Here is a 24731-nt window from a genome sequence, read left to right on the forward strand (position 1 = left end):
CGATACACATCCTCGACGAAGCGAGTAATATTCGTAATGAAACATCGTCGAAATCGTTGATTTTCATTATTGCCATTCTTGTTATATATTAAATCAAAATTTTATTCCTGATCCTTTATTATTTGTGCGAATGAAAATAATAAAATTTTCTTTCGATTCTATTTAAAATCCATTATTTTTTCGATATACGAATTAAGATAAAAATATATCGATGAAAATGTAACCGATTTAATTTAATTTTGAGTCTTAGAATCTTTCGAAATCTCTTAATTTTAAGTTTCATATATATATATATATATATATTTTCAAAACCGAATTCAAATAATGATAATTCAATTAAAAAAAGAAAGAAAGAAAGAAAGAAAGGATGAAAATATGCCACTGGTAATCGCGTGGTTTAAGGTTCCATGAGAGGCCGGAATAATTCGGGTCGCAGACGAATTTCTCTTGAAAAGAAAGAGAAAAAAAAGGAACAGAAAAACGAGTGAAACGGTGGGAGGAAGCAGAGAAAAAAAGGGCCTCGAAAAGAGAAAGGGGATCCACGCGTGCTTCGTACTCGATACGTACGCGTACGAAAATGAACAGAACGGATTAAAAAGGAAAAAGAAAAAAAAAACGAATTATCTTTATATATTTATCCTCGCATGATCAAACACATGTATATCGCAGTCGTGTGTGCGTCCTCGTTATTTCGGTGAAAGTGAAAGTTGCGTACCGTCCAACTTCTTCCCAGTCTGATCGTGTATCTTTGTCGAAAGGGAAACGATATTGAATTCGTGTATATATATATATATTTATATACACAAAAAAAATATCCTCGAATCATCTTTTTCTTCTTTTTTCAACACTTTTCTTTTTTCTTTTTCTTTTTTTAATTAATTAATCGAGACTCGCAAAAATCAATCAGAGGATATTTCCTAATGGCGGATATTGATTTTCGATAAGAACAAAAAGTGTAATTATAAGAATAAAGTATTAAGATACGAAAACGTGTCCGATGACACGTGAGAGAAAACATCTTCTTTTTTTTATTTTTCACGTTTATTGGAAAAATTACATATGCTTCTTAAAGTTTATTGTTCCTTGTGCGAAGTTTTTTTTTTTTTATTCGAGAAATATTAGATGATAAATTTAAATGGCCATGTTTATAAGCAATTTACAAGCTGTGATTGCATGCAATAAATTACAAATGTTGAATTATAAGAAGAAAAGTAAATGGAAGAGTTTAAGTAGAAACGGATATTCATTGTCGGATACATTATTTTCTATTGGAAAATATTACTTAAAAAAAATACTTACAATTATTTTTATTGCAAAATCATGTTTTCTCTAAACAGATATAAAAATATTTTACACGAAAATTAATTAAGTTTCTTTCAATTCCATCGATCTGCCTGTATAATATTTAACAAAGATTTAACATTTTTGTTATTTCAAATGCTGCACGCTCAATCATGGATAAATAGCTCGTAAAAAAAAAAGGAAAAAAGTTCATCTACGATTTTTTCAAATAAAGATTGAACAAAAAGAGAAGAAACGAAAATCCTGTCTCGCGTTTCGCGTTGAAACAAAATCGTATCAGATTTGATTTATCATCTGGCAGACGAATAAAACGAATATCGACTTCCCCGACACAGTTGGATTTCCTGCATAACATCAAGATCGAGTTTCTAGCCTTTTATTATTTTCTTTCATTTTCTTCTTTTTTTTTTTCTCATTTGCTTTTTCTCATCCCCTCGCTATCTCTTGAAAGTCTCAGCTGCCGTATACTTATCAAATAATTTCAAAACTGTACTTTATTTTCGATTTTATTCAACATTTGTAAATCACTGTCGTCTTTAATCAATATTTTTACTCAACCTATTTTTTCCTTAAACGATTTCCCCAATAATTCTCTCGTTTTGGAAAAAAAAACCAACCAACACTCCAATCCTTAATATCATTATAAATTTTCATTTCGAAATCATATTTTTATCATAAAAATGTAGATAAAGAACTTCGTTCCTTCTTGTTATTTTAAATTATAACTAACATTATTTATATATTTTTGTATATTTTTACACTCTCAAATTTTATTAACAAAAAAAGCACAAAAGCATGAACGTTCACGATTTCAATTATTAAAAATGAATGAAAAAAAAAAAAAAAGTAAAATGATGATGAACGATATCTAAATAGTCGACGAAACGTTCGCGATCATTTTCACGATTCGTCAAGAGCGTATCTCGCGAGAGGCAACTATCGATAATTACCTTCCATTTGACTCTTATCCAGCCTCGCGTTCAATCAGGAATATAATTTACTGCGCGACGATAATTGACAATTATCGACGCTTCCTTTCTACGTTTACTGGACCAACTGCCGAACAGCGAGCGATTTTAATTGTTACGCTTCACTGTTCACGGGATACTTTTAATTGGACTCGTCTTAAGGGGATAAAGACGATATTATTTTCTTTCTTCTTTCGTGCGATTTCTTTTTTTTTTCTTTCTTTAAATATTTTAGAAAATTTGTCTCATTTATTTATGTTTATCTTAATTATTCAATTCTCTCTTAATTAGAGAACATTCTTGACTCTAAGAGAGAAGAGAAAAGATTGTACTTAAAAACAATAATAAGAACATTAATGTTTTAAGATCTTTAAAATATTTCAATCAATCGATTCATTCGAATCATTTAATTACTCGGATTTCAATTCTATTAAAATAGATAGCAAAACTTTTAACAATCCTTGCAACGATCTCCTTACAATTTTTTTTTTCCTCCATAAATCATTTTCATCGCGTGTGCAAAAGAGAGAGAAAGAGAGAGATATTCAACGCGTCATTTCCTCGCTCTGTTACTTTTCTCATCTTCAAAACGGAAGATCACGACGATAGATGACGAGCGGCGATAGAAACCAGTTTCACCCGTGGCCAAAGGCTGACCACCATTGTCCTAAGTGGTGCAAGTGATGGTCGCTTCGGGATCACCGTGTATATCTAACAACTTTCTCGTTGCACGCCGAAAAGTCTGAGCCCACGTGCCACAGAAAGGAGAAAGGAGGCCATCCAAATGTCAGTCCTGCATGGCGATGTCTTGACACATCTCGCCTAACCAATACGTGTTACCTTACTACACTTACTGTCCAACGCGTTAGATCGATGATGGAGGGTAGGGTGAAATCGTTATGGAAAAAAAAAAAATTCGTTATGAAATGTAAATATGTAAATATCGATCCATCTCGGACGAATATAATTAATGAACGATGATGAAATAATTTTAGAAGTATTAGGAGTATGTCGAGAATGCTTTTAGAAAAATTTACAGATTTACAAATTTAAATATTCCATTTGATTTCAATTCATTTTGGATCTTTCTAATGATTAATCATAAGTTAAATTCTTGCTATCTGTATCTGTTCTTCAAAATGTTCGGTTAAATCGATTCAAAATACTCAGTGTAAACTCAAAAAAAAGAAAAGAAAAAAGAAAAATCGAAAGCAACCAATCGAACTTCTTACGAGTCACACTTCGAAACTATCTCTTGGAAAATCGCCAACCATATCGTAAATAAAAAACGCACGTACTTCATCCCATTAATTCTTACTTTTCGCAATTCGTTTCAGAAATTGAATGATTCTGTCACGGAATTCCTCTCGAGAGAAATTCCACCTCGAATTTTTTCCTCGAATACATTTCGAATCACGGTATTGCACGAGTATACCACATTACACTAAAAAATAAAAAAATATATGTATATATACCTCTCGACAAGAATATACGGCAAAGAATACGGGATCGAGGAACAAGGGGGAACGAGTTTCTAATAGTTGGATCCAGAAGGCAGAAAACAACGACGGCCATTCCCGCCGCTCATTGACTCGAATGAAGTTGACCTAGTGAGGCACCCACTGGTTGTTTAATCTAAAATTAATTCCTAACAGCTGCAGCCCGTTAGGCGACACGCTCGTGCCTCGCTACCACGGCTTCTTCTCCACCGTCTTTTATTATTCTTATGTCGTGTCAAGGCCGCATTCCAGCTCCATTTGAACTTTCCGAGGAATGGTCGGTGTTGCGTGGTGCGGTTTCTGCGGGAAACACGCCGCGAGATCGTGAAAGAAAGCGAAAGGAGGAAGCGGCTCAGGTGTTAATTAAAATGCTCCTCGCCGTTGGAAACTATTTCGATGTTCCCCCTGAAAAGATATGTCGTCGTCAATCTTTTATTTTTATCTTTGGGAACATAGAATTGGGAACACATCGAAATTTTTCTTTTTCATTACGTTTTTTTTTGAAAGTTGGAAAGTGGAAAGTTGCATTTTCTATTTTTGGATCTTTATTTATTTATTTATTTTTACTTTCTTTTGATAGTTTCCAAGAGTTTTCTTTTTTTGTTCTGGACCATTTGAATCGAAAAATTGATTTGCGAATTTTTCTCGTTTCCTTTTTCCAACGGAATTGAAAGATTTCGTTTTTCGTACAGCGTCTGACTACGAATCGTTCAATCCACTTAATTTTACTTCCGTATATAAGAGTTTACTTTAATTTCTCGTATCTATGTATTATTAAATTCCATATTTATATTGGTCCTTGAAGAAAAATTTAAAAATTAGAAAAGTGGAGTTGTTACTTACGGTTATATTTATAATAATGTAACACCACGTTTTTTCATGAACAGATTAGTATGCTGTTCAACGTTGTCGTAATTCTCTTCTACGTGTAACAATAGCTTGTTTACAAGCATTTTAACGAATTGCACATTAAATAAAGATAAACAATCGTCTCAAATTTTGAGTAAAGAAAATCTCAACAAATATTATAAATTACCAATTTCAAGATATTATTATGACGATGTACAACTAATTGATTTAATGATTTTTTTTTGAATTTTAAAAAATTCCCTATGATCCTTTCAGAAAACGATCGAATATTGAAAATCTCTTTATTTTATTTTATTTTATCTCTTTTATTAAGTCTCGTTAAGTAATCACAATTTCCTTTGAAATTTTCGTTTCAAATGCTAATCTCTCTCTCTTGTTTCACACTTTTCCAAATACAGTATTGCTTATGCATAAAACATAAAAAAATTGTTTCGCATTTACTATTTCCAACAACAATCTACCGAATTACGTCGATAAACTACCATATATTTGCCATTTACACTATAATAATATTAAAAATAGTAATTGAAAAAATACATAAAAATATCACTCCCTCGTTAATAGTCAATAACATGTCCACTATGGAGCCACTGTCGCATATTCACGTTATCCAATAAGAACAGAAGCCACAGGTTGTCGTAACGGTGGTGGCGCTGCGAAAAAAGGGAGAGAGAAGGTGGAGGGAAGCGCGCGCGAGAGAGAGAGAGACAGAGAGAAAGAGGCAAAGAACTATCGTGGCCACTTCCGCGATCTATGCCGATCTTAGGCGTTTCCCGGTCGCGTGACCGATCTTTTCCCCTCGTGTGGCCAATCCACTCGCTCTTCCCGTATCTCGCGTTACGTCATTGGTTCACTTTTGCGCCTGCGCCGATCGGTTCCACCGAGAAAGTTCTTCCATCGCTTTCGCATCGTTTCCCTTTGACATCGCCGACCGAGCGGCGTTTAAGGGAGCGCCAAATTGGGAGCAGGTTTTTTTTTTTCTTTTTTCACCGAATCTCGTTTCTCGAAAATAGATCTGGCTGGAGATCCTTTTTTAGTCGTTCTTATCGAACGTTCGATTGGAATTTATAAAACGTGGTAAAACGAGTTTGTTCCAGGTGGAATTTGGTGTTTAATTACGTTGTTTTTGACGTGAAGCGAATAATAGTTTTGAACAGAGAGGAGAATTGTGGGATTTCGAGGCGTATTCGAGTTTGAAATTTGAAGAGTTGGGATTGAGGGGATAAAAATGTTTCTGAAAATTGAAGATCTTCGGGGATTTAGAATTTTGGATATTAAAGTTTCAACCTTTTTTTAAAGTTCCTGTCTTTCTTTTTTTTTCTTTTCTTTTCTTTTTCGACATATGGAGAATGATCACTTCGTAGATTAGCTTAATGATATTGCAGACGTTGATTGATTATACGTATGATCATTAGAAAGATCGTTTGAAAAACTTTATATAAAATTCCAATGTATTTGTAAAGATTCAAGTTATCGTATTGAAAAGTTTTGCGTGCTGTATTTGTCATAAAATATTTTCATATAATTTTCGTATAATTATCCAAAACTTGCGTCGCATCGAAACGAATTCGTCTAAATCTCATCGCGACAAAAAGAGAGAAAGAAAGAAAAAAAAAAAACATGGATTCACGCGTCTCGCTACTCGAGTTTGTTATAACATCTCGATTGGACAGGTAACAGGTTTCGAAAGGCACGTGTGTCCTTCGATATATTCCCAGTTCGTCCTTGGCAATGGAACGTAGACGAGGTACGTCGGATCCTACGTAATAGGAGGCAGTCCTTTTAGCTCAATCCTTTAATCGTTACATTCTATGCAACACGAATCATCCGTGCAATTATTCCGCAACTTTCAACCCTTGCGTAACAAAAAAAACCCATATTATCAACGTTTGCATGGCAATTGTCTAATATTCCTCACGTTTCCTTCTTCTTCGCGTTCTTCTCGGCGAAGGTCGAGAAATTGTCTGGATCCAATGGCATGCCGATCAAATTGGTCAAATTGCCCACATGCTTCCTTATTATGGATGGATTTCTAGTTTTTGTCGAAACCGGAGAATTTTTTTTTTTTTCTTGAGTTTCAATCGATTTTCATACGACGAGGAATATTTATTATAGAAATTAATTCGATGTTTTTCTAAAATAAATTTTAGAAAAAAAATCATACAAATTTTTGTTCTTTTAGATATTCGCAATTATTTAATAATATTTAATATTTAATATCGATTATAAAATTAGAGATAGAGATGTTCGAAATATAAAAAAAAAATATTTTAAAAAAATTTTTAGTAATTTTTAGTAAGGGTAAGGATTATTTAAAAACTCGAAATTTATGTATATATTTTGGGATATGTGTATTTATTGTAACTAATAATAATCCGATTGAACTTACATTTTAACTTTTGTACTTTTAATAACAATTTGGTGAGTTAAAAAACGTGACTATTGTTATTATCGGTTAATCGGCCACTTAAATTTTATTTTTAACAGTCGCGTTAAATAGAAAAATAGTGTGTATCGATCGTTAATAACGCGTGTAATTTTCTTTCTGTTTTAGGTAAGTGGCCGTGAACGACAACGGAATGGCATTTGTAACTTCTCGTGGGTAACATTCAATCGTTAATTCTAAAAGTTGGATCATCATCCACGAAAGTTTATTTATAAATCGATCGTCCCATTTATACAATATCTTTTAAAACATCTGCTAGTTCTCCACTTTCAAAACTTAAAATTTATTACAATACTCTTTTCACGACATAAAATACTCTAAATTAATTTTCCAATTTTCCAATTTTTCTCGCATTAAAAACTCTTTGTTGAAATTGTGTCTCTTTTTAGATTTCGAATTTTCTACAAGGAAGTTGAAAATCGTGGAAAAATATTAAAAGTGGGAAGTGGAAAGCATTTCAGGAATATTTATCCTGGAAATGATCCGCCCACGAGTTTCTTAATAACACGTTCACAATAACGGAAATCGGTAACGGTGTTCCGGTAACGATAATTCACAGTTTATCGTGTTTGTCGAAGCAATTACGCGAATCGATACGCGAAAGAGAAAGTGCACAGCTAAGGATCACGTAAGTCAATCAGAATAGAATCGAATCAGTTAATATCGGTTAATCATTCTGGTTGCTGGAATGTTACTTATAACAATATTCATCATTTTACATTTAAACGTGATGCCATAATACAAAAATTTAAGATACTTACATTCTATTCATGGCCACAATGATTATTTCATTAACAACTTGATCGAATTGATTACCTTCGAATTATTGGTTTTTATCCAGACAGAATCTGAATCTATTTTTATAATATCAACTTAACGCTACTTTCTTTTATTTATTTAATTATCAAACGAGCAATCATCGACTCCGTTAGATGGATAAAAATCTTAGAAATTTTAAAACTTCTTCTTCTCCTTCTTCTTCTTCTTCTTTTAAGATCTAATTTATACAGAATGTGCACGTTGTCGTTAGTTGGTAATAAGTCGAAGCAATGGAAACGAGCAACAATATTCACGATTTTGCACGGTACGTTTCACGTACGCACGCGCAATTTCCCCGATGAACACAAAAGCCTTCGCCATGTCTGAGTTTTCCGCGCTCATCGCGTGCACAGGCGTTGAAATCCCTTCCGGTTCGACGGGTCTCCTCGATCATCGCGCTCGAATTCCTCGCCGCGAGATTTCTATTTTTCATTTCCGCGTGAAAATTTCGTGAATCCGTTATATTCCATAATTACAGACTAGAGATATAATAGCGATCGTACTCGATTCGTAATTTCTTGATAATTTCATAGGTCTCGGGGAGGGGAGGAATTATTAGGTTTGCAGAAAGCGTTAAAATGAGATTCGAAAGAAAGTGTTCGAGATCCGTTTGTTTCGCGGATTATCATGGATTTGATTTAACAATAACAATTAAATATTAATTTACAATTTAACACTACTTAATACCGATTAATATCAAAATATTCAAATGCTCAAATTCCAATTAAAAAAAAAAAATAATAATAATTTGTCGAGAGGAAACGATCCTTTTTTCTGGAAAGTGAGAGAGATCGTGTTTCGTAAAATAAATTGTGAAATAAAGGAAAAGGAGGGAAAAAACGAAGAAGGAAAAAAAATAAATAAATGAAAAACAACTTAAAAAGGAAACGAGCAGGCAATATATCAAAATTACTCGAGAAAGCGATCCGTCGAGCGACACGCGTGCACGATTTATTGGCGTAGGGGCAAAGTATCGGGAGGAAGGAAGATTTTTCGTGTAGATCGATCGATTCGGGGCGGTGGATCTCTGGCATTTGCGGCCGGGATCTCAGCCCGGAAGTCGGCTAAGCGATCGCTCGTTCGCCCGAGGGGAAAGTGGTTTGAGCAACTTTCACTTGCTGCCAGGCCAAGCCACGTCCTCCTCTCCACGAGTCCTACACCACCACCACCACCACCACCACCATCACTGGTGGCCTCGGCTCGGTAATGCGTACCTGTGCGCCTTGTTTCTTCGAGGAAACATCGTTATCGCGGTAATATATATAATATCCTCTTAATTTAACCATATGTTGTAACGTGGATTGCGGATATTTGTTTATGGATTCGCGCGATATTCGAACGAATGTAGAGTGAAGATACGTAGAAATTTAGAAATTAAAATAAATAAAGTTTGTGTAAAGTCGAAGGTAAAATTTTTGTTTGCGGATTCAGGTTTTCTTTTTCTTTTATCGGAGAAAGGAATTTTGCTTTTGTTAATTTCACGAATAACGTTAACAGTAAATGTTATTTTCTTGAAGAGAAATATATTATTTCATCGTTTCTATATATAATTTCACGTAAGATTGTTTATATGGGGAAAACTTTTTCTAAAAATCACAAAAATTTATTCAAATATTCATATTCCTCACGAAATACAATAAGAATACATGCATTTTAGGATCAATATCAAATTCAAAATTCTCGATTCAACGAGAATAATTCGAATAAAGGAACAAGTCTCGATATGCGCGCGGTCGAAAAGTGTAAAAGCGTAAATTTACCGAGATGCAGTTCTCTAAGAAATCAGATTGCGGATGAAAGAGAAATCCGTGCCCCTATGTTGATACATGGGAAGAGGGGAGAGGACTCGTGCACATGCTTCGTTAAAATCGAAAAGAGGAGGGAGGGGGAAAGAAGGAAATCTTGGTGGTGGTAGGAAGAGAAGAAAACGCGACCTTTCTTCTTTCCTCTTTTTCCTACTTTCCGTTCCTTCGACTCTCTTTCTTTCATCCCCTCCTCTTCCTCCCCCTCCTCCTCCTCCTCCCTCTTCTCACGGAAACGAAACTTCGTTTGTTGCGTGCCTAGCCGCGTAACGCGTAAAATGCTTGTTCCAGCTTATCAGGAAGCGAGGAAAGCGACCACCGACCGGTCGACTCTAAAAAAAGACCGAAAAAAATGAAATTTCTCTGGTTCATGTATGTATAGGGTGTCCTGTAAAGTGTAGTATTAGGCTCAAGTGAGGAAGTAATTGAGAGGAATTTCTCTAATGCATATGTATATATATATATATAGGATGAGAAGACAGTTGAAGAGAAATAGGAGGACCTTAAAAAACTTGAAAAATTTCTCTGATACATGGAGTGTCTTGTATTTAGACTGAAGTGAGAAAGTAATTGAGAAGTCAAAGGAACTTCTCTGATGTATATATATATATATATATAGAGTGCCTTGTAAGGTGTTGATGAAGTTGAAAATACAAGTGATAGTTAAAAAATAGTTTGAAAGAGAAAGAAGAGGAATTTGATTCTTCTTTAATGTTTAAAAAATAAAAAAAAATAATGAGTATAATAAATACCATAGAGTGAAAAGATAGTTGAAGAGGAATAGAAGGACCTTACTCGAAAAAAGATGAAAAATTTCTCTGATACATAGAATGTCCTGTAAAGTGTATTTAGATTGAAGTGAGAAAATAATTGAGAGATCGAAGAAGGAATTTCTCTGGTGCATATATGTAGGATATTCTGTAAAGAAGAAATATCCTGTAAGAAATTCATTTCATGAAACACTTTATCTCGCGAAGAAAATCTTGAGAGAAGAATAAATGTAGAATTTTTTTATATTTTTATTTTTTCAAGTTTTTCTAACGACATATTCTTTTTAGAAACAATCAAAATAATTTTCTCGAGTTAAACTTTTTAAATCTTTTCTCTATATAAAAAAAAATTAAAACTAAAATAAATGAAAAATTTTCCATCCGATTTTGAAATATTCCAAAATAAATATGGACCAATTAAAAGAAAAAAAAAATTACGAGAGAAATTAAGAAGTAACTAGTTGTCTTGTTTCAAAAAGTATTTAGATATTTTTTTTAACAAGATAATTATCAAGGAAACGAATGTAAAGTGAAAAATGATTCCTTAAACTAAATAATTTATCCAAAGTGAAATGTTTCTTGTTTTCTTTCTTGTTATCTTTATCGATAATGTTGTTATCGATAAGAGAACATATAGGGAAAGTGAGTATACATTTCCAAATAATTTATGGGGAAATTAAAATTATAAATATACATATATACATATGCGTTATATTTCTTTCGAGAAAGGCATGTCTCCATTTTTACACGAAATTGTGATAGAAATTCAGGAAATTATCGTTAAATTATTGTCCATCGCAACGATTCCATTCTCGCTTTCATTATTCCTACTTTTGGCTCATCGATAGTTTTATCGCTTTCTATTTAAATATATTCCGGCAAAACACATACGCTTTCTTCTTCTATTTCGAAATTTATTATATTTAGGAAATTTCGTGTGACGATTAATATACTTCGCTTAAAAAAAAAAAAAATAGAAACCGACACGAATCATCATGTATCGAATATCACTTCTATTTTTCTTCGAAATAACATTTTTGCATTGTTCAATCAGAATATAAAAAAATTTCTTTGCTAACGAATCATAGGATGATTTACACCATTACTTATCCTTAACGAATATTTTTCATTCGATGAGAAAATGAAACAATAACAAAAAAAAGCAAGGTATAGAAGAGAGAAAAAAGGATAAAATAATAATATCAACAAATACATGTATCGTATAGAGTAATAACGCTATTAAGTGAGTTATCGATCGCGAATATATTCGTAGATCTTCCGTCACAGATAAATAAATATATTATTCGTATTCTGAATCGTACTTGAACTCACTTCTCTTTCATTCGTACCGCTATTTGTTCTCATTTGGATCGTGACGCTCGTACTCTTTCGGTGTATCAGGAAATGCGTGTCCCCTTCCACGCGTACGCGAGGGAAAGTTTTCGTTCCTACCAAATTCTTTCTCCTTCTCCATTCTGCTTCTCCCCTCCTCTCTCCTTCTTCCTACATTCGAGCAGGCAGAGACACGGAGAGAAACTCGAATCACCCGGTCTTGCAACATTTTATTATTTCTGTTTTCTGATCGGGCGGTTTTTGAAAAAGAAAAGTGGAAACAAAGATTTCAAGAAACGATTCCAAGAGGATCGAAATCTCGAGTCGAGCGCGATCGGTGAAACGAATAGAATACTCTTTTTATGGATTTATTTGGATAATTAAGTGTTCAAGTATTTGGATCTTTGGAATTCTTTTAGATTTTGAAATGGTTTGACAATTTTTGCCACCTTGTAAAAAGTTGTAAGATTTTTCGAAATCTGCAAGTTGAAACTTTGGGTTTTGAAACTTGAATATTTTGAGAAACAATCAAATTCTGCATCTTTGAAACTTAAAGATTTTCAAACTCCGATATTTTGGAATTTTATCTTAAAACTTGAGCACTTTGAGACTTTTTCTTTTGATCTTTCACCTTTTTCAAAGTAATTTTTAATTTTTAAGCCTTCCGATATATGCAATTATGATAAAACACAGGATCAATAACTTTTATTATATCAATAACTTTTATTATATAATTAACAACAATTCGTTGTATTGAGAATTTATTCCTGTCTCATATATTTGTCTCAAATGGCGATAAAAATAGGAGGAAAATACGAGGGGAAATACGATACGTGTAGAAAAATGCAATTTCTTCGGGAATGATTTCTAACCGGCCACAAGGAAAGATAACGAAAGCGAGAGAGATAATCGTGACAGGCGCGACCAGGCGTGAATTATTTCACGTGGACAGGTTTATGGTGCGAGTTGCAAGACGTTCTCGTCGAGGAACAGGCCGCTTCTCCTTGACAGTCTCCTTCCGCGAGTGATTGACGAGCCACCGTCAACTTAACTTTTCTGCATTCAACCTGCTGCAACCACCTTTGTTCATCTTTTCTCATTCTCCTTCTCCATTAGAAAGCAAACGGTGATCGATTAATCGCGAATTATTCGATATTTATTGGGTACTTCCAGGGTACTTTCTATGTTTTTTTTTTCCTTTTTTTTTCTTCTTCGATTTAGACGTCGGTTGAAAAGAGGAAAAGTTGCAAAAGTTCTTCTATCGCTGAATAGAATACGTTGAAATAGTAATTTTGTTTTTTGTAATAATTATCACATAGAAATTATCTGTTTCTTTCGATACTTTTTGTATATTATTAGATTAAGGAAAATTATATATGTATGTATTTTTGAATAATAATTTTTTTTGTTATTTTTCAAAAGGTTCATCGTACGAGAAAAATCGATGAATATTAAAATTTTCGGGTATTTTCAGTTAAATATATCTATTCAATATGTTATTAACATTAACATTTATGTTATCTCCACCAACCAATTTAAATAAAACAGTTATCAATTCTAAAAGAAGAATAATATAAATTAAAATTATTTTCTTCATAACAAAATCATAATTATTATGCAATTTAAAATTATAGAAATTTATAATGGATAATTATTATTACTTTTATTTACAGTATAAGTCTATATATTTAGATTTTTTTCTGGAATTTGAATGTTTCAATTTTAGATTTTTTGAGCTTTGAAACGTTGGATCTTTACATCTTTTATCCTTTAGATTCTTTGAACCTTGGGATCTGAACTTTTAAGTTTTTGGGCTTTTCAATCCTTCGAACCTGCAAACCTCCTCACAGATCTCTCAATCTTCAAATCTTTGATTCTTCGAATCTTTTGGATATTTGAGCCTTAATTTCCTTTCCTTACATTTAACAAATTTCAAAGACTCTAGGGATCGTAAACATTCAGATATAAGATTCATTTGATTAACGCGTGAATTTTTCTAAGTAATCCTATTCCAGCCATGGGATAGGGAACTCCAGGAACGTTTCTATGTCGTTCGTTGCATAGTCGTGTGCATCGAGGCGGTAGGAAACGATTCCCAGGAGGTCTGGAGGCTATCAGAGGAGCGGCCAAGGACGTCTTCGTGGCTCACTGCGTTTCAACCCGTTATGCACGAGCTCGTAACTTACAATCGCTATATTCGTGACAGGAGAGAACATGGGTTTCTCCGTGTTTCTCTCTCTCTCTATATATATATATATCATCTCGCTTAATCACGATTCTTCCGCTTGCAAATATTATTTTCATCGAATTAATCGTTTCAATAATTCAATAATAGGAGAAGGAATAATTAATATACATGGAGAAATAACATATGATATGATTTTTATCGAAAAATATTATTGATGGTGTTTTCAACGTTGCTGAGAAATTGTTTTGAGAACGATACGGGCCGGAAGTGTTGATTGAACGAGAAGGAATCTTCCGCGAGATTTCACTGTGAATAGATGCATATCGAAGAATAATACAATTCGTATAATCGTTTCGTTATTAAATGTTATCTTATTCTGAATTATGAATCATGTCTTGTTATGTTGCGTTATTTCCAGAAATAATCTTTTGATTTCTGAAAGCATCGTTAAATTGATAAATCATTATAATTTTATTAAAATAAATTGTTATATTGTACATTTATATTAATAAATCCGTGGATCTTAAAATATTTTTGATATCTTTTCCTGATATTTTCTATCATTTGAAGCTATCTCTTTGAAGTATTTTTCACTCTTTCGAATTTTTCGAATCTTTCTATTCTTAAATTTTTTCTTTTTAATTCTAGATTGCTGGATCTTTGCATTCAGAATTATCCTCTCAGAGTATATATATGATCGAAAAATTTAGATAAACATTCTTAATCTTAATATAAATAACATAATACTCTTTTGTTATTTAAAATATTATTAATTATTATTTAAAATGTAAAAATCTCTGGATTCATGGCTACGAGATAAATAGAATGACGTATGATTAATGGTCTTGAATGTACATCTTTTTTTTTTCTTGTCCAAGATTTCTGCTTTATCTCGGCTATTAACTTTTTATTTTTTTTTTTTTTTTGTTTTCTCGTTATCGTAGAATTTACTCGGGGAAGAACGTGTCAATTTAATATATTACTTTAATTGCTGATCACCAATGTCCTTGCAACACACCTGTATACACTTACTCGATAAACTGTCTTGTAAAAAATGCTAATTTAACGCTTCATAGAATTAAAACGCGCATTTACATAAACGCAAAATTTAGAAATTATGCTGAATTGCCGAAATTAATCTTCTTCGATTATCTGGCTCGATTAAAAAGACTCAAGGCGAGATAAAAATATTCGTTTTTTTTTTTTTTAAGAAATAATAAAACATTTGAGATTTTTTCTTCGAGATGTAAAATCTTCTTAACTTTCCTCCATTAACCTAAGTTGAACCTAAAGCTAAAAACCCGGCTTAGTATCTAAACGATACTGGCAATAAGGTCACTAAAAAGCAAAGATAGCATTCGCGTTTAAAAAAAACTTGGTGGAAGGAACAACAAAGTGCGTGTTAGAATTCTTTCTTGCGCCTTTCTGCCATAGTTCGCCGATAAGGCGTATCTCATTGAAAATATTGAAGAGGCCATTATTACCAACGAAACTGTTGCTGTTGTTCTTTTAAAAAGTATTCTGACAATTTTTTTAAAAAATTCTTACAAGAATCGATGATAAGTCAAAATCGATTCAAATATATATTTTAATACAAAATATTTTTGTAATCTTAATAATTGTACAAAATATAAACAAAGTTCCCTCTGGCTCTCTTTTTACCTTTAATTCACCTGTTGATTCTTCGAATCGCTGGATCCTTGAACCTTTGAACTTTTAAACTTCTAAACATCTAGAATTCTAAAATTCGTGCCTTTGCATTTTTATATCCATTTTTATATCCTAGATCTTCGAATTCCTTCCTCTCTCTCTCTCTCTTCAATTCCTCCAATTTTCTTTGTTAAAAATCTTTTCCTTCAAATTTCCTTCCAAACGCACAGAACGCAACAGCAAGAAAATTAATCGATTATAAAATCAGAGTATCATTCGAAAGTTTCGTTTCATTCCTCCAACGCGATTCTAATATTTTATTTATTTCGAAAGTTCCATGTTCACGCTTTGTCTTTCCTCCACGAATTTCCTCCACGAATTTCCTCCACGTGGTTCCCTCTCGAACGTAACGCCGTAAATATAACTGAAAAACATACGAGCCTGGCATGGTAATCGTTTCCCTTTTCCTCCGGCTGTGTAATCCGCTCGAAGCTGTGTCGGTAATTAGACAAGAGCGCGTTAATTGGAGCGTGCTCGAAAAGAGAAAGCATTTTAAGGAACACGCACGAGATCCACTTCCGCCAGGATCCACCATTTCCTCTCTCTTTTTCTCTCTCTCTCTTTCTCTCGTCACACGACGAGCACGACTTTTGCATCGAATACGTTACGTAAATTTGTTGCGTATCAATTTTCTTCCACGAATTTTCCAACCAAGAGAAATTATCCTCCGTCGACTTTCCTCTTTCTCGATAGTTTCTATGCTCAACCGAGCGCGAGCCTTCTTTCATTATTCACTCCGTTTTTCTTCTTTCACGGTTGCAAGCGTTTTCCTGTTCGATTTGCTTTCCTTGTTTTCACGGGCTCGTGTTTGTTAACGTATGCTAATCAATCTTGCCAGAAGCGGAGTTTAATGTTGCGAAGCTTGGACGAAGTTTTGAACGAGCCTCCCACTTTCTTTGGTTTAGAATTTTTCTTTTTCTTTCTTTCTTTTTTTTTTTTCGATGAAAGTAAAAGTGGAGGTAGAGAAATTTGTTGTAAAAATATGAATCTTTGAACATTCTTTTGAATCTGGATTTTGAGAAACTTTGAAACTCTCTACGTCTTTTTTTTTTTTAATTCTCTTGGATCTATGAATTTCAAGCGTTCAACATTTGAAAGGAAAGGTTGAAATTTAAAATTATCGTAAGCTTAAAGGTAAGCTTAAAAATCGAGATTGAAATAGAATGAAAACAGATACTTCGTTCAAGAATTGGAAATATAAGTCTAGACGATAAATTTAGAACTATGAATGATTAAATTGAATAAAAACTGCTAATCTATTACGTAAACATTAAACGACTGACCACAAGTTGAATATATATTTAATGTCAAATCATTGTTAGAGAGGAATTTTCGATTGTGAAGTGGTATAACGCTTGCAAAGAAGATAGTACAATGCAATTATCGAACGACGAGGTTAATAGATTTTTAAGGCAACGTGGTTTACAGATCGTTTGTCAAGAAAGATGACAGCGGCTTACCGCACACATAAATTATCGGTACATGAACAACGACGCGAGATTTACGAATCATAAGTCAGAGATTCTTCCTTTACCTCCACTCCATTCTTTTTTCTTGGTTCTCTTACAATTCTTACGTCGCACGATTAAATGGGGGGGAGCGGAAATACGGATGACACTAAAACATTAAATTACACATACACGTATCCATTTCTATTTGCACGAGTGGAAAAATTAATTCTCGAAAAATATTTTTCTTTAAAATATTCTCTGTTTCTCGCGCAGAAATTTATTTTTTTTTTTTTTATTTTATTTTATTTTACGAGACAAAACATTTATGTAATTTGAAGTTAAAATGTTTCTAATTTATAGCGATATTAATATTATGCACATCTTCTGGGAAATTTTATAATTTTTGGTGATTTATCGTATTATATCTCTTAGATCTTTCGATAAATTTGTAATATTTGGTAAGTTTGTGCTACAAGATAATATAATTTGGACGTGAAATCTTCCATCTTCTTCTAAGTTTGTAGTATTTAGCACGTAATAAAGTAACGGCATATCGAAGCAAGAAGGTAGAATCGAAACTAGTATTCGAGTTGATTCATAGCCGACTCGGGGTTGAATTTATAAACTTGATCACGAGCTAGACCTTGATCACGGATTTCAGTTTCACTTCGTATTCGATCTATCGTCCGAAATAGCCGAGTATCAATGTACCAAGGCCACAGGAAACTATCTCCAAACAAATGCGATTGTTTATCCGTTTGCCAATAGTGGCACGCCTTCGTTGTTGTCAATTATTATCACTTCGTATTTCTTTTTGCCAGATAAATGATATTGTTCCTCGATATTTTTAAATATTCCTTTTAAATATACGTATAAATGTCGTTTGCAACTTTTTTCCTTCAAAAAAAGAACTTTTTTAGCTTCAAATAAATTGATTAATTCTGTGCGAAATTAAATTATTATCTATTAAAAATTGTCTGTTTGAAAGAATCGTTAAAAGAGAACGACGGTGTCGCGAGTCTGACAACATACCGTCCATTTCCCCTTATCTAGCTCTCGATATTTCCATCTTTGAGTTTCCATCTTCTTTAAGTTTCTGTTTTTTTGAAAATTTTTTGTTAAAAATTATTTTAATTCATCGACGCCGAATCCCAATTTCTGCTTAACAGATCTTATTCAAAAATTGTAAAGTTACAAATTCTATGGAATAATTCAATAGAAGCGGATCCCCCAAATGACACGGCAAATTGAATCAACGTATCAAGATTATGAAAGTGTAACGCCTTACGCCGTGAATCCAATTAAGTTATAACAAGAAACCGTGGAGTATAATTGATATGTAACGAAGATAAGCGAGGCTTTAAAAAAAACGGAAATCATCGTTGCTCGTTAATAAAACTATTTTCAATTCCCTTTCACCGGGCTTTATCTCGAATCTCGCCTCCTTTTCCGTGGATGGACAATCGCTCGCGCGTACCCGAACGCAACTGCGTGAGATTTAATGGATATTTTATTCGGTTTAGTGAATTATTACCTGTCAAATTAATTTCACCGCGTGCCGCCGCAATTACAATTAGAAACGGTGCTCGCGATTTCACGCAAATCTCTTCTGACCGTTATTGCGTGTTTAAAACTAAGGTACAAAGTATCGGAGGTTGAGGTAAATTTTTCCTCCACTTTAAAAAGAAAAAAAAAGAGAAAAAAATCGAAGCAACTAATTCGAGAAGGAGGGAATTTGAAATTTTTATGATTCGCGTATTTTGAATCTAGAAACTAGATTTGTCGCAAATTTTGCAAACAACAAAATTATTAGATTTGGAAAAAAGAAGGAAATCGACTAAATCTACTTTCATTTGATATTTTCACATGCTTTATCCATCGAAATTTTTCAAGATACTGGCAAGTTGCTATTTGATCGTGCATAGAGAAACAACTCGACTCTAAATAACCAATCTTATCAAGTTTTCCTTCTTCATTCGCGAGAGCGTCACGACTCTATGAACGAGTCGAACGAAGAGCAGAGTAAAATTAAAAATTTCTACATCGAACACGATGTCACGTTTTCGATACCGATCCTTTATTGTCGCGAAGAAACACGACAACGAGGAATCGTTTCGATCTTTCCTTTTTCTTCTTCTTCTTCTTCTTCTTTTTTTTTTTCCCTCTCAGGACGTGCACATGAGTCATTCCATACTTGAGTCAGGTAAAACGCTCGCGTGTGTCGATTACGTAAAGGAATATCTTGCAGGGGAATCGGGATGACGGAGAACCGCGAGAGGAGAGGAGAGAAGAGGAGATAAAGACAGGGGAACATAGTAATTAGAGGCACGCTCTCGGTATAACGAAGGAGCAGAGCGGAGAACTGGTTCTACCGTTAACGGAAATCGTCTCTCTCTCCGGCCAGATTCTGATCCAGCTTCTTTCTCGTCGCCTCCTCCGCGACAATTGCCCTTTACGGTACTTCCGCTTTTGTTACGCGGCTGCCCCAAACAGGAAACTCGGTCAATTCTGTTCGACAACAGCGTTCGCGCTCCATTCTTTTGAAAGTTTAAGTTCTTCTTTTTTTCTTTTTTTTTTTTTTTGATGATCACGTCGATTTAGGAATTTAGAGATTTGGTATTTGAATTTTTTGAAACGAAGTTTTGATATATATATATATATTTTTATTATTGAATCACTTTAATATGTAATTTTATAATATATAACTTTGACGATTGTAATTTAAATTAATTAACGTGTGTATTTGTTATCATGTTATCATGTTGCTACAAGATACATGATGATTCTATGAAAGTCTTTGAATAATTTTAGCTTTCTGATTTTGAAAAATCATAAATTTTATAAAGAATTTTAGTTATTCAAAATCTTTTATGTTTGATTCTGAATTTGGAGAATGTTTATTAATTTGATTTTTCATATTAGAAAAAATCGATAAACCTCTAAAATAAAATTCCAAATCCATTAAGGCATTAAGAGCTAGATTATAGATATATTTAGATTATTAGATCTTTAAATCATTGAATTATTGGATTATTAAATATATAATCTTTAATTTCTAGATTCTTACATCTCTGGATCTTTAAATCTTTGCATCTTTAGATATTTGAATCTTTGGATCCTTGAATTTTTCATTCTTGAACCTTAGAATCTTTTAATTCTTGAATCTTTAAGTCTTTAGATCATCGATTAAAATCTTCTTCCAATAATCTTCATCCATCACTCGTTTTCTCTCTTCACACTTGATTTCTTTTCACCTTTGATTGCTCCTCTTCACCTTCGTACGACACGATTTCTTCTCCCTTTCTTCTTCTCGTTTAATCGGCTGTTGCTCGTGTTCTAGCCACGCCACGCCACGCAACGCGAGATTAGTTCCGCAGAGTTGGCGACGATCGACAGCCTTGAACCAAATTGCAAGCTGTCGTTGTTTAGTTGTTTAGCTAGCGTGCACGGAGAAACCGCGCTCCGTATAGTTATTAGGCATTTCCAAACCGTTTTCAACCGTATTTTCAGTGGAATTTTTTTCTTTTTTTTCCATTCAAAATACATTGATCATTCGACCAAGTTTTACGACGATTATGTCACTTTGGAGCACGAATTTTGTATTTATCGTTACTGGAATGATACAGAATGATAAGTCTTAATTAATTAATTTTTTAGATTATTATCTTTAATCTTAATCGCAGTTTTGATGAAATGAAAAATAACTTTCAAAATAAAATTTAATGGAATTTAGATTTGAGAAAAACCTCGAGTCAAGGATCTTTTTTTCATTTGTTCGTTTCTAATAATTCATCTTTTAAAAGATTTTTATCTTTCAAGAGAGTTTTAGGCAGGATTACAAAGGATCAAACAACGTTATTGTTTATTGTTAGTTGCAACAACTCTGACGAGGCAAATTCCTTTCCTTTCCCTTTCTATCTTCCATAATCTTCCGTATCTTCCATCTTCTATAAATTCGTTGAATTTACTTGATTACTCTTTAGAGATAAACGCCAGGTAATCCACGGTTGTTGGAATCGTAGCCGGCGATAATCACAAGTAATAATTCAAAGATCAGTCGTAATCCGGGAGGAAACGTAGTATGAATATTAAAAATCTTCGTTCGTTGAAATCTATCAGATTGTGGTAGAGGTACGACCTCGCCAACAAGCGGTGTACCATGATAATAACCATTGAATGCGGTTTCGTCGCGTTTGAACCGCACGTTCAGTCATTGGAAAAAAAAAGAGAGAGAGAAGAAAAATATAAAAATAACGTTCTGCACTTTAATTTTACTTGCGCGAGGCGGAAGATGTAATTTTCTTCTTTTTTTTTCTTTTTTTTTTTTTTCCTAATCTTTTCGAGGTTACGAAATAACCTAACCTTATTTCTTTTTTTCATTCATAAAAATTTTCTTCGTAAAAATTTAAATTTGCATAAACATTCCCAATATTCGATTATAATATTCGATGATAGACGGCGGTGCACGGTGAATTAATAGACTTTTTATTTTTGTCTCGTGATAAATCCGCAAATTTTTTTTTTCTTTTTCTTTTACGCGCATAACGAAATGAAACGTGGCATGACACGAGAAACAATTAAGCCTGCCGGTCTTTGGAGAAGGAGAAAAAAACGCGGAAGAAACGCCTCGAAACGAGAAGAAGAAGAAGAAGAATCGGAGAGAAGTTGTTAGGTCGGCTCGCTATTTTTGGAGGAGCATCTCCAAGGTCGCCAACTGATCCGCTCCTCTTTTTCTTTTCTTCCACGAAGTAATTTCTGATGGCCACGGCTTCCGACACTGTGTGTGCGGAAAAAAAGGTGTAAAGGAGAGACGGAGGGAAGCGTGTCATCTCGCGTATTCTAAAAGGTTTCTCTTCTATCTAGTTGAAAAAAAAAACGAAGGTAAAAAGCTTACTGAATAGAAAGAAAAGAGACTTTTTTTTTTTAAGTCGAAACATAGACTTTGTATGTTAGCGGAGCAATAGGTAGTAATCCCATTTTGGAAATATAGTTGTGATATTTTTTCGAAACGAAATTTCGATCTTCTCGAATCGTTGAATCCCTTTTTTCTTTTTCGTAAATCCTTACATTGAATTGTATCGGAAAGTTTCTCGAGCAAGATAATAAATATTTTTACGTCGTAATTTATAATAATAATAACATATAAATGTGAGTATATTATGATGGCTGATGACGCGACACTAGCGCCACGTGGTCGTTAATTATTTCTACTTTATTGTCTTTTTTTCTTCTTCTCCTTCTTTATTATTTAATTACTATTGAATTATTACACTTTTGTACAAGCAAAAAAATCTTCTCGATTCTTGTAAAATTCATATTTGTCTATATGCAATCGTTCATCGTTTGAATAAAAAAAAAATCTAGTTCTCATTGTAAATATTTTTATAAAGAGTTTTTAATCTATCCTCTCTATCTTTCATATGTATACAATTCTTTCGAGATGAAAATTGTAGCGCACAAGAAGTTACAAATTGTACGAGATTTAAAAGCTAAATATATATTTATAAAAAAAATAATTTGATACAATAAATAACGAAATAACGAGAATTGTTGCGTTCTCTAGGAAAACAAGGCAAAGATGGACCGGAAGAGAAAAAGGACGCTGATGGAGAATTATGGGGCAACGTGGAAGCGCAGGCCGCCTTCCTCGGCCCAAATCTATGGGACAAAACTTTGCCCTACGATGCCGACCTGAAGGTATTGAACCATGTATGTACAAAAACGCGATACGGTAAGCTCACAATCCGGCTGAAACGCAGATCCCAAGTATCTGCGATTGAAGTTTTTAAAAATTCTAAATTTTTTTCATCCCCTTTTCTTTCTTCTTCTTCTCTTTTTTTTATTTTTTTTTTCATTAATTGTACCACCGGATGCAAGAAGAACACAATACCCTTGTAAATTTCATTATATCTTATAAAATTGAATTACATTTATCATTCCAAACGACAAGAAACAAATTGGGACAGTGAGCGAGGCATCCTTCTCGCATCCAACTGTAAAATTATGAATCGAAAGTTAATCGCCCAAGTTAATCTACTTACTTTTTTATTCTTCCCCATTCGCGTTTTCTTTAGAAAAAAGAAAAAATTTTATTTCTCGTTTTATTGCTCAATTGCTAGCTGATGCACACGATGTTCGATTTGAAATGAATGATAACACCACAACACTCGACTCTGTTATATCTTTTTTTTCTGCTGAGGATCGAAAAAAAAAAGGATGCCGTTATCCTCCTGTTACAGTACGTCGATCTCGACGAGTTTCTCTCCGAGAACGGTATTCCCGTGGATGGAGTGGCCGGCGGCGGACAAGGGACGATGCAGAGCGGACAACTGCACAAAATGAACAACACCGAAACACCAGGACACCAAGGTCCAGCCGGCCTCCACTTAGAGCCGGTCACCAAACGCGAGAGATCACCCTCGCCGAGCGAGTGTTGCTCACCCGACACTATGAACCCTCCCTCGCCCGCGGATTCCAGTGAGTGAATCGTTCATCCGATTTCCTACCTGATTTGTTTGGACGTCGATCCTGAGGGAATTATATTTTTAGCCCCGAGCTTTCGTTTATTAATTCATCGCTCGTGCAAGAATTAGGGAGAGATTGGGGGATTGAAGGGTGTAAAGTTGAAAATAAAAGGTTATTTAATAGAATTTAAAGTTAAAAGTAAAAGTGAGCTTGTTTGGAATATGAATCTCAAAATGTTTGCATTTCAAGAGAGTTCAGGATTTAGAAGAAGATTCGTTGAAGAGTAAAAACGAAATGGAGGATTCAGGAAAGAAATGCAATTGTTTTAAATTTGATTTTAGAAGTGAACGATTATCCAAGGGATAAAGTCTCAGGATCGACTCCGGTGTATTTAGTTTTCGGGAAACGGATGAAACTAACATCGAAATTGTCGATTATTCCCTCTTCGCGTGACAGATTCCGAGGACTCGTCACGAATACAATATGGCTTGTCTCTTGTAGCGCTCTCGATGGCCTCATCGGGGCGAGACTTCGATCCACGCACCCGGGCCTTCTCCGACGAGGAGCTGAAACCCCAACCGATGATCAAGAAATCACGGAAGCAGGTCAGTTCATTTTCATGTTCGATTGCAATATACCTAAAAAAAGAAAATTTATTTATATTCACAAGATTCTACTTATAGATACAATAATCTTTTCTCGTCACGATTTAGAAATGCAACAAATTCTACGTTCGTTCTAATTTCCTGCTCTTTTCCATGGTCCGCTACCGGTTACAGTTCGTTCCGGATGACCTGAAGGATGACAAATACTGGGCGCGTCGTAGGAAGAATAACATGGCAGCGAAACGATCACGGGATGCACGTCGCATGAAGGAGAACCAGATCGCTCTCAGGGCCGGCTTCCTCGAGAAAGAAGTAAATCTTCCCACGCCTCTAAAATTAAACAACACATATTAGAATAAGGATCTTAATATTTTTTCCATTCTATCGGAATGGAATTAAGATCAGATTCATTAAGATTGGATTCATTTTTCTTTATATCAAAGTGGAACAAATATGATGATATTACCTCTCCCTCACAAAGATTTTTCAGTAATTTTACGATAC

The 24731-nt window shown here is 33.9% G+C and overlaps 1 protein-coding gene and 1 long non-coding RNA gene across 25 annotated transcripts in view; one reads left to right on the forward strand and one right to left on the reverse strand.

Moving 5' to 3' along the window:
- The window catches only part of LOC107995479 (thyrotroph embryonic factor), a 92006-nt gene that overhangs the window by 62645 nt on the left and 4630 nt on the right, over positions 1-24731 (forward strand). For 9 of the 24 annotated variants that reach the window (XM_062084337.1, XM_062084328.1, XM_062084331.1 and 6 more), the window contains 4 exons: positions 22721-22854; positions 23397-23634; positions 24124-24227; positions 24402-24539. In XM_062084337.1, coding sequence (XP_061940321.1) covers positions 22721-22854; positions 23397-23634; positions 24124-24227; positions 24402-24539 — 614 coding nt within the window. Of the gene's footprint in view, positions 1-22720; positions 22867-23396; positions 23635-24078; positions 24228-24401; positions 24540-24731 lie in introns of all 24 variants that reach the window. The other 15 variants (XM_062084323.1, XM_062084322.1, XM_062084321.1 and 12 more) reach the window with 3 other exon arrangements.
- LOC133667243 (uncharacterized) lies at positions 22971-24489 on the reverse strand. Its single transcript, XR_009832559.1, has 2 exons — positions 24354-24489; positions 22971-24260 (listed from the first exon to the last, which is right to left on the reverse strand). It is a non-coding gene; the product is annotated as an uncharacterized LOC133667243 (long non-coding RNA).

This window comes from Apis cerana, linkage group LG14, assembly GCF_029169275.1.
Source record: "Apis cerana isolate GH-2021 linkage group LG14, AcerK_1.0, whole genome shotgun sequence".
In the NCBI taxonomy this organism is placed as follows: Eukaryota; Metazoa; Arthropoda; class Insecta; order Hymenoptera; family Apidae; genus Apis; species Apis cerana.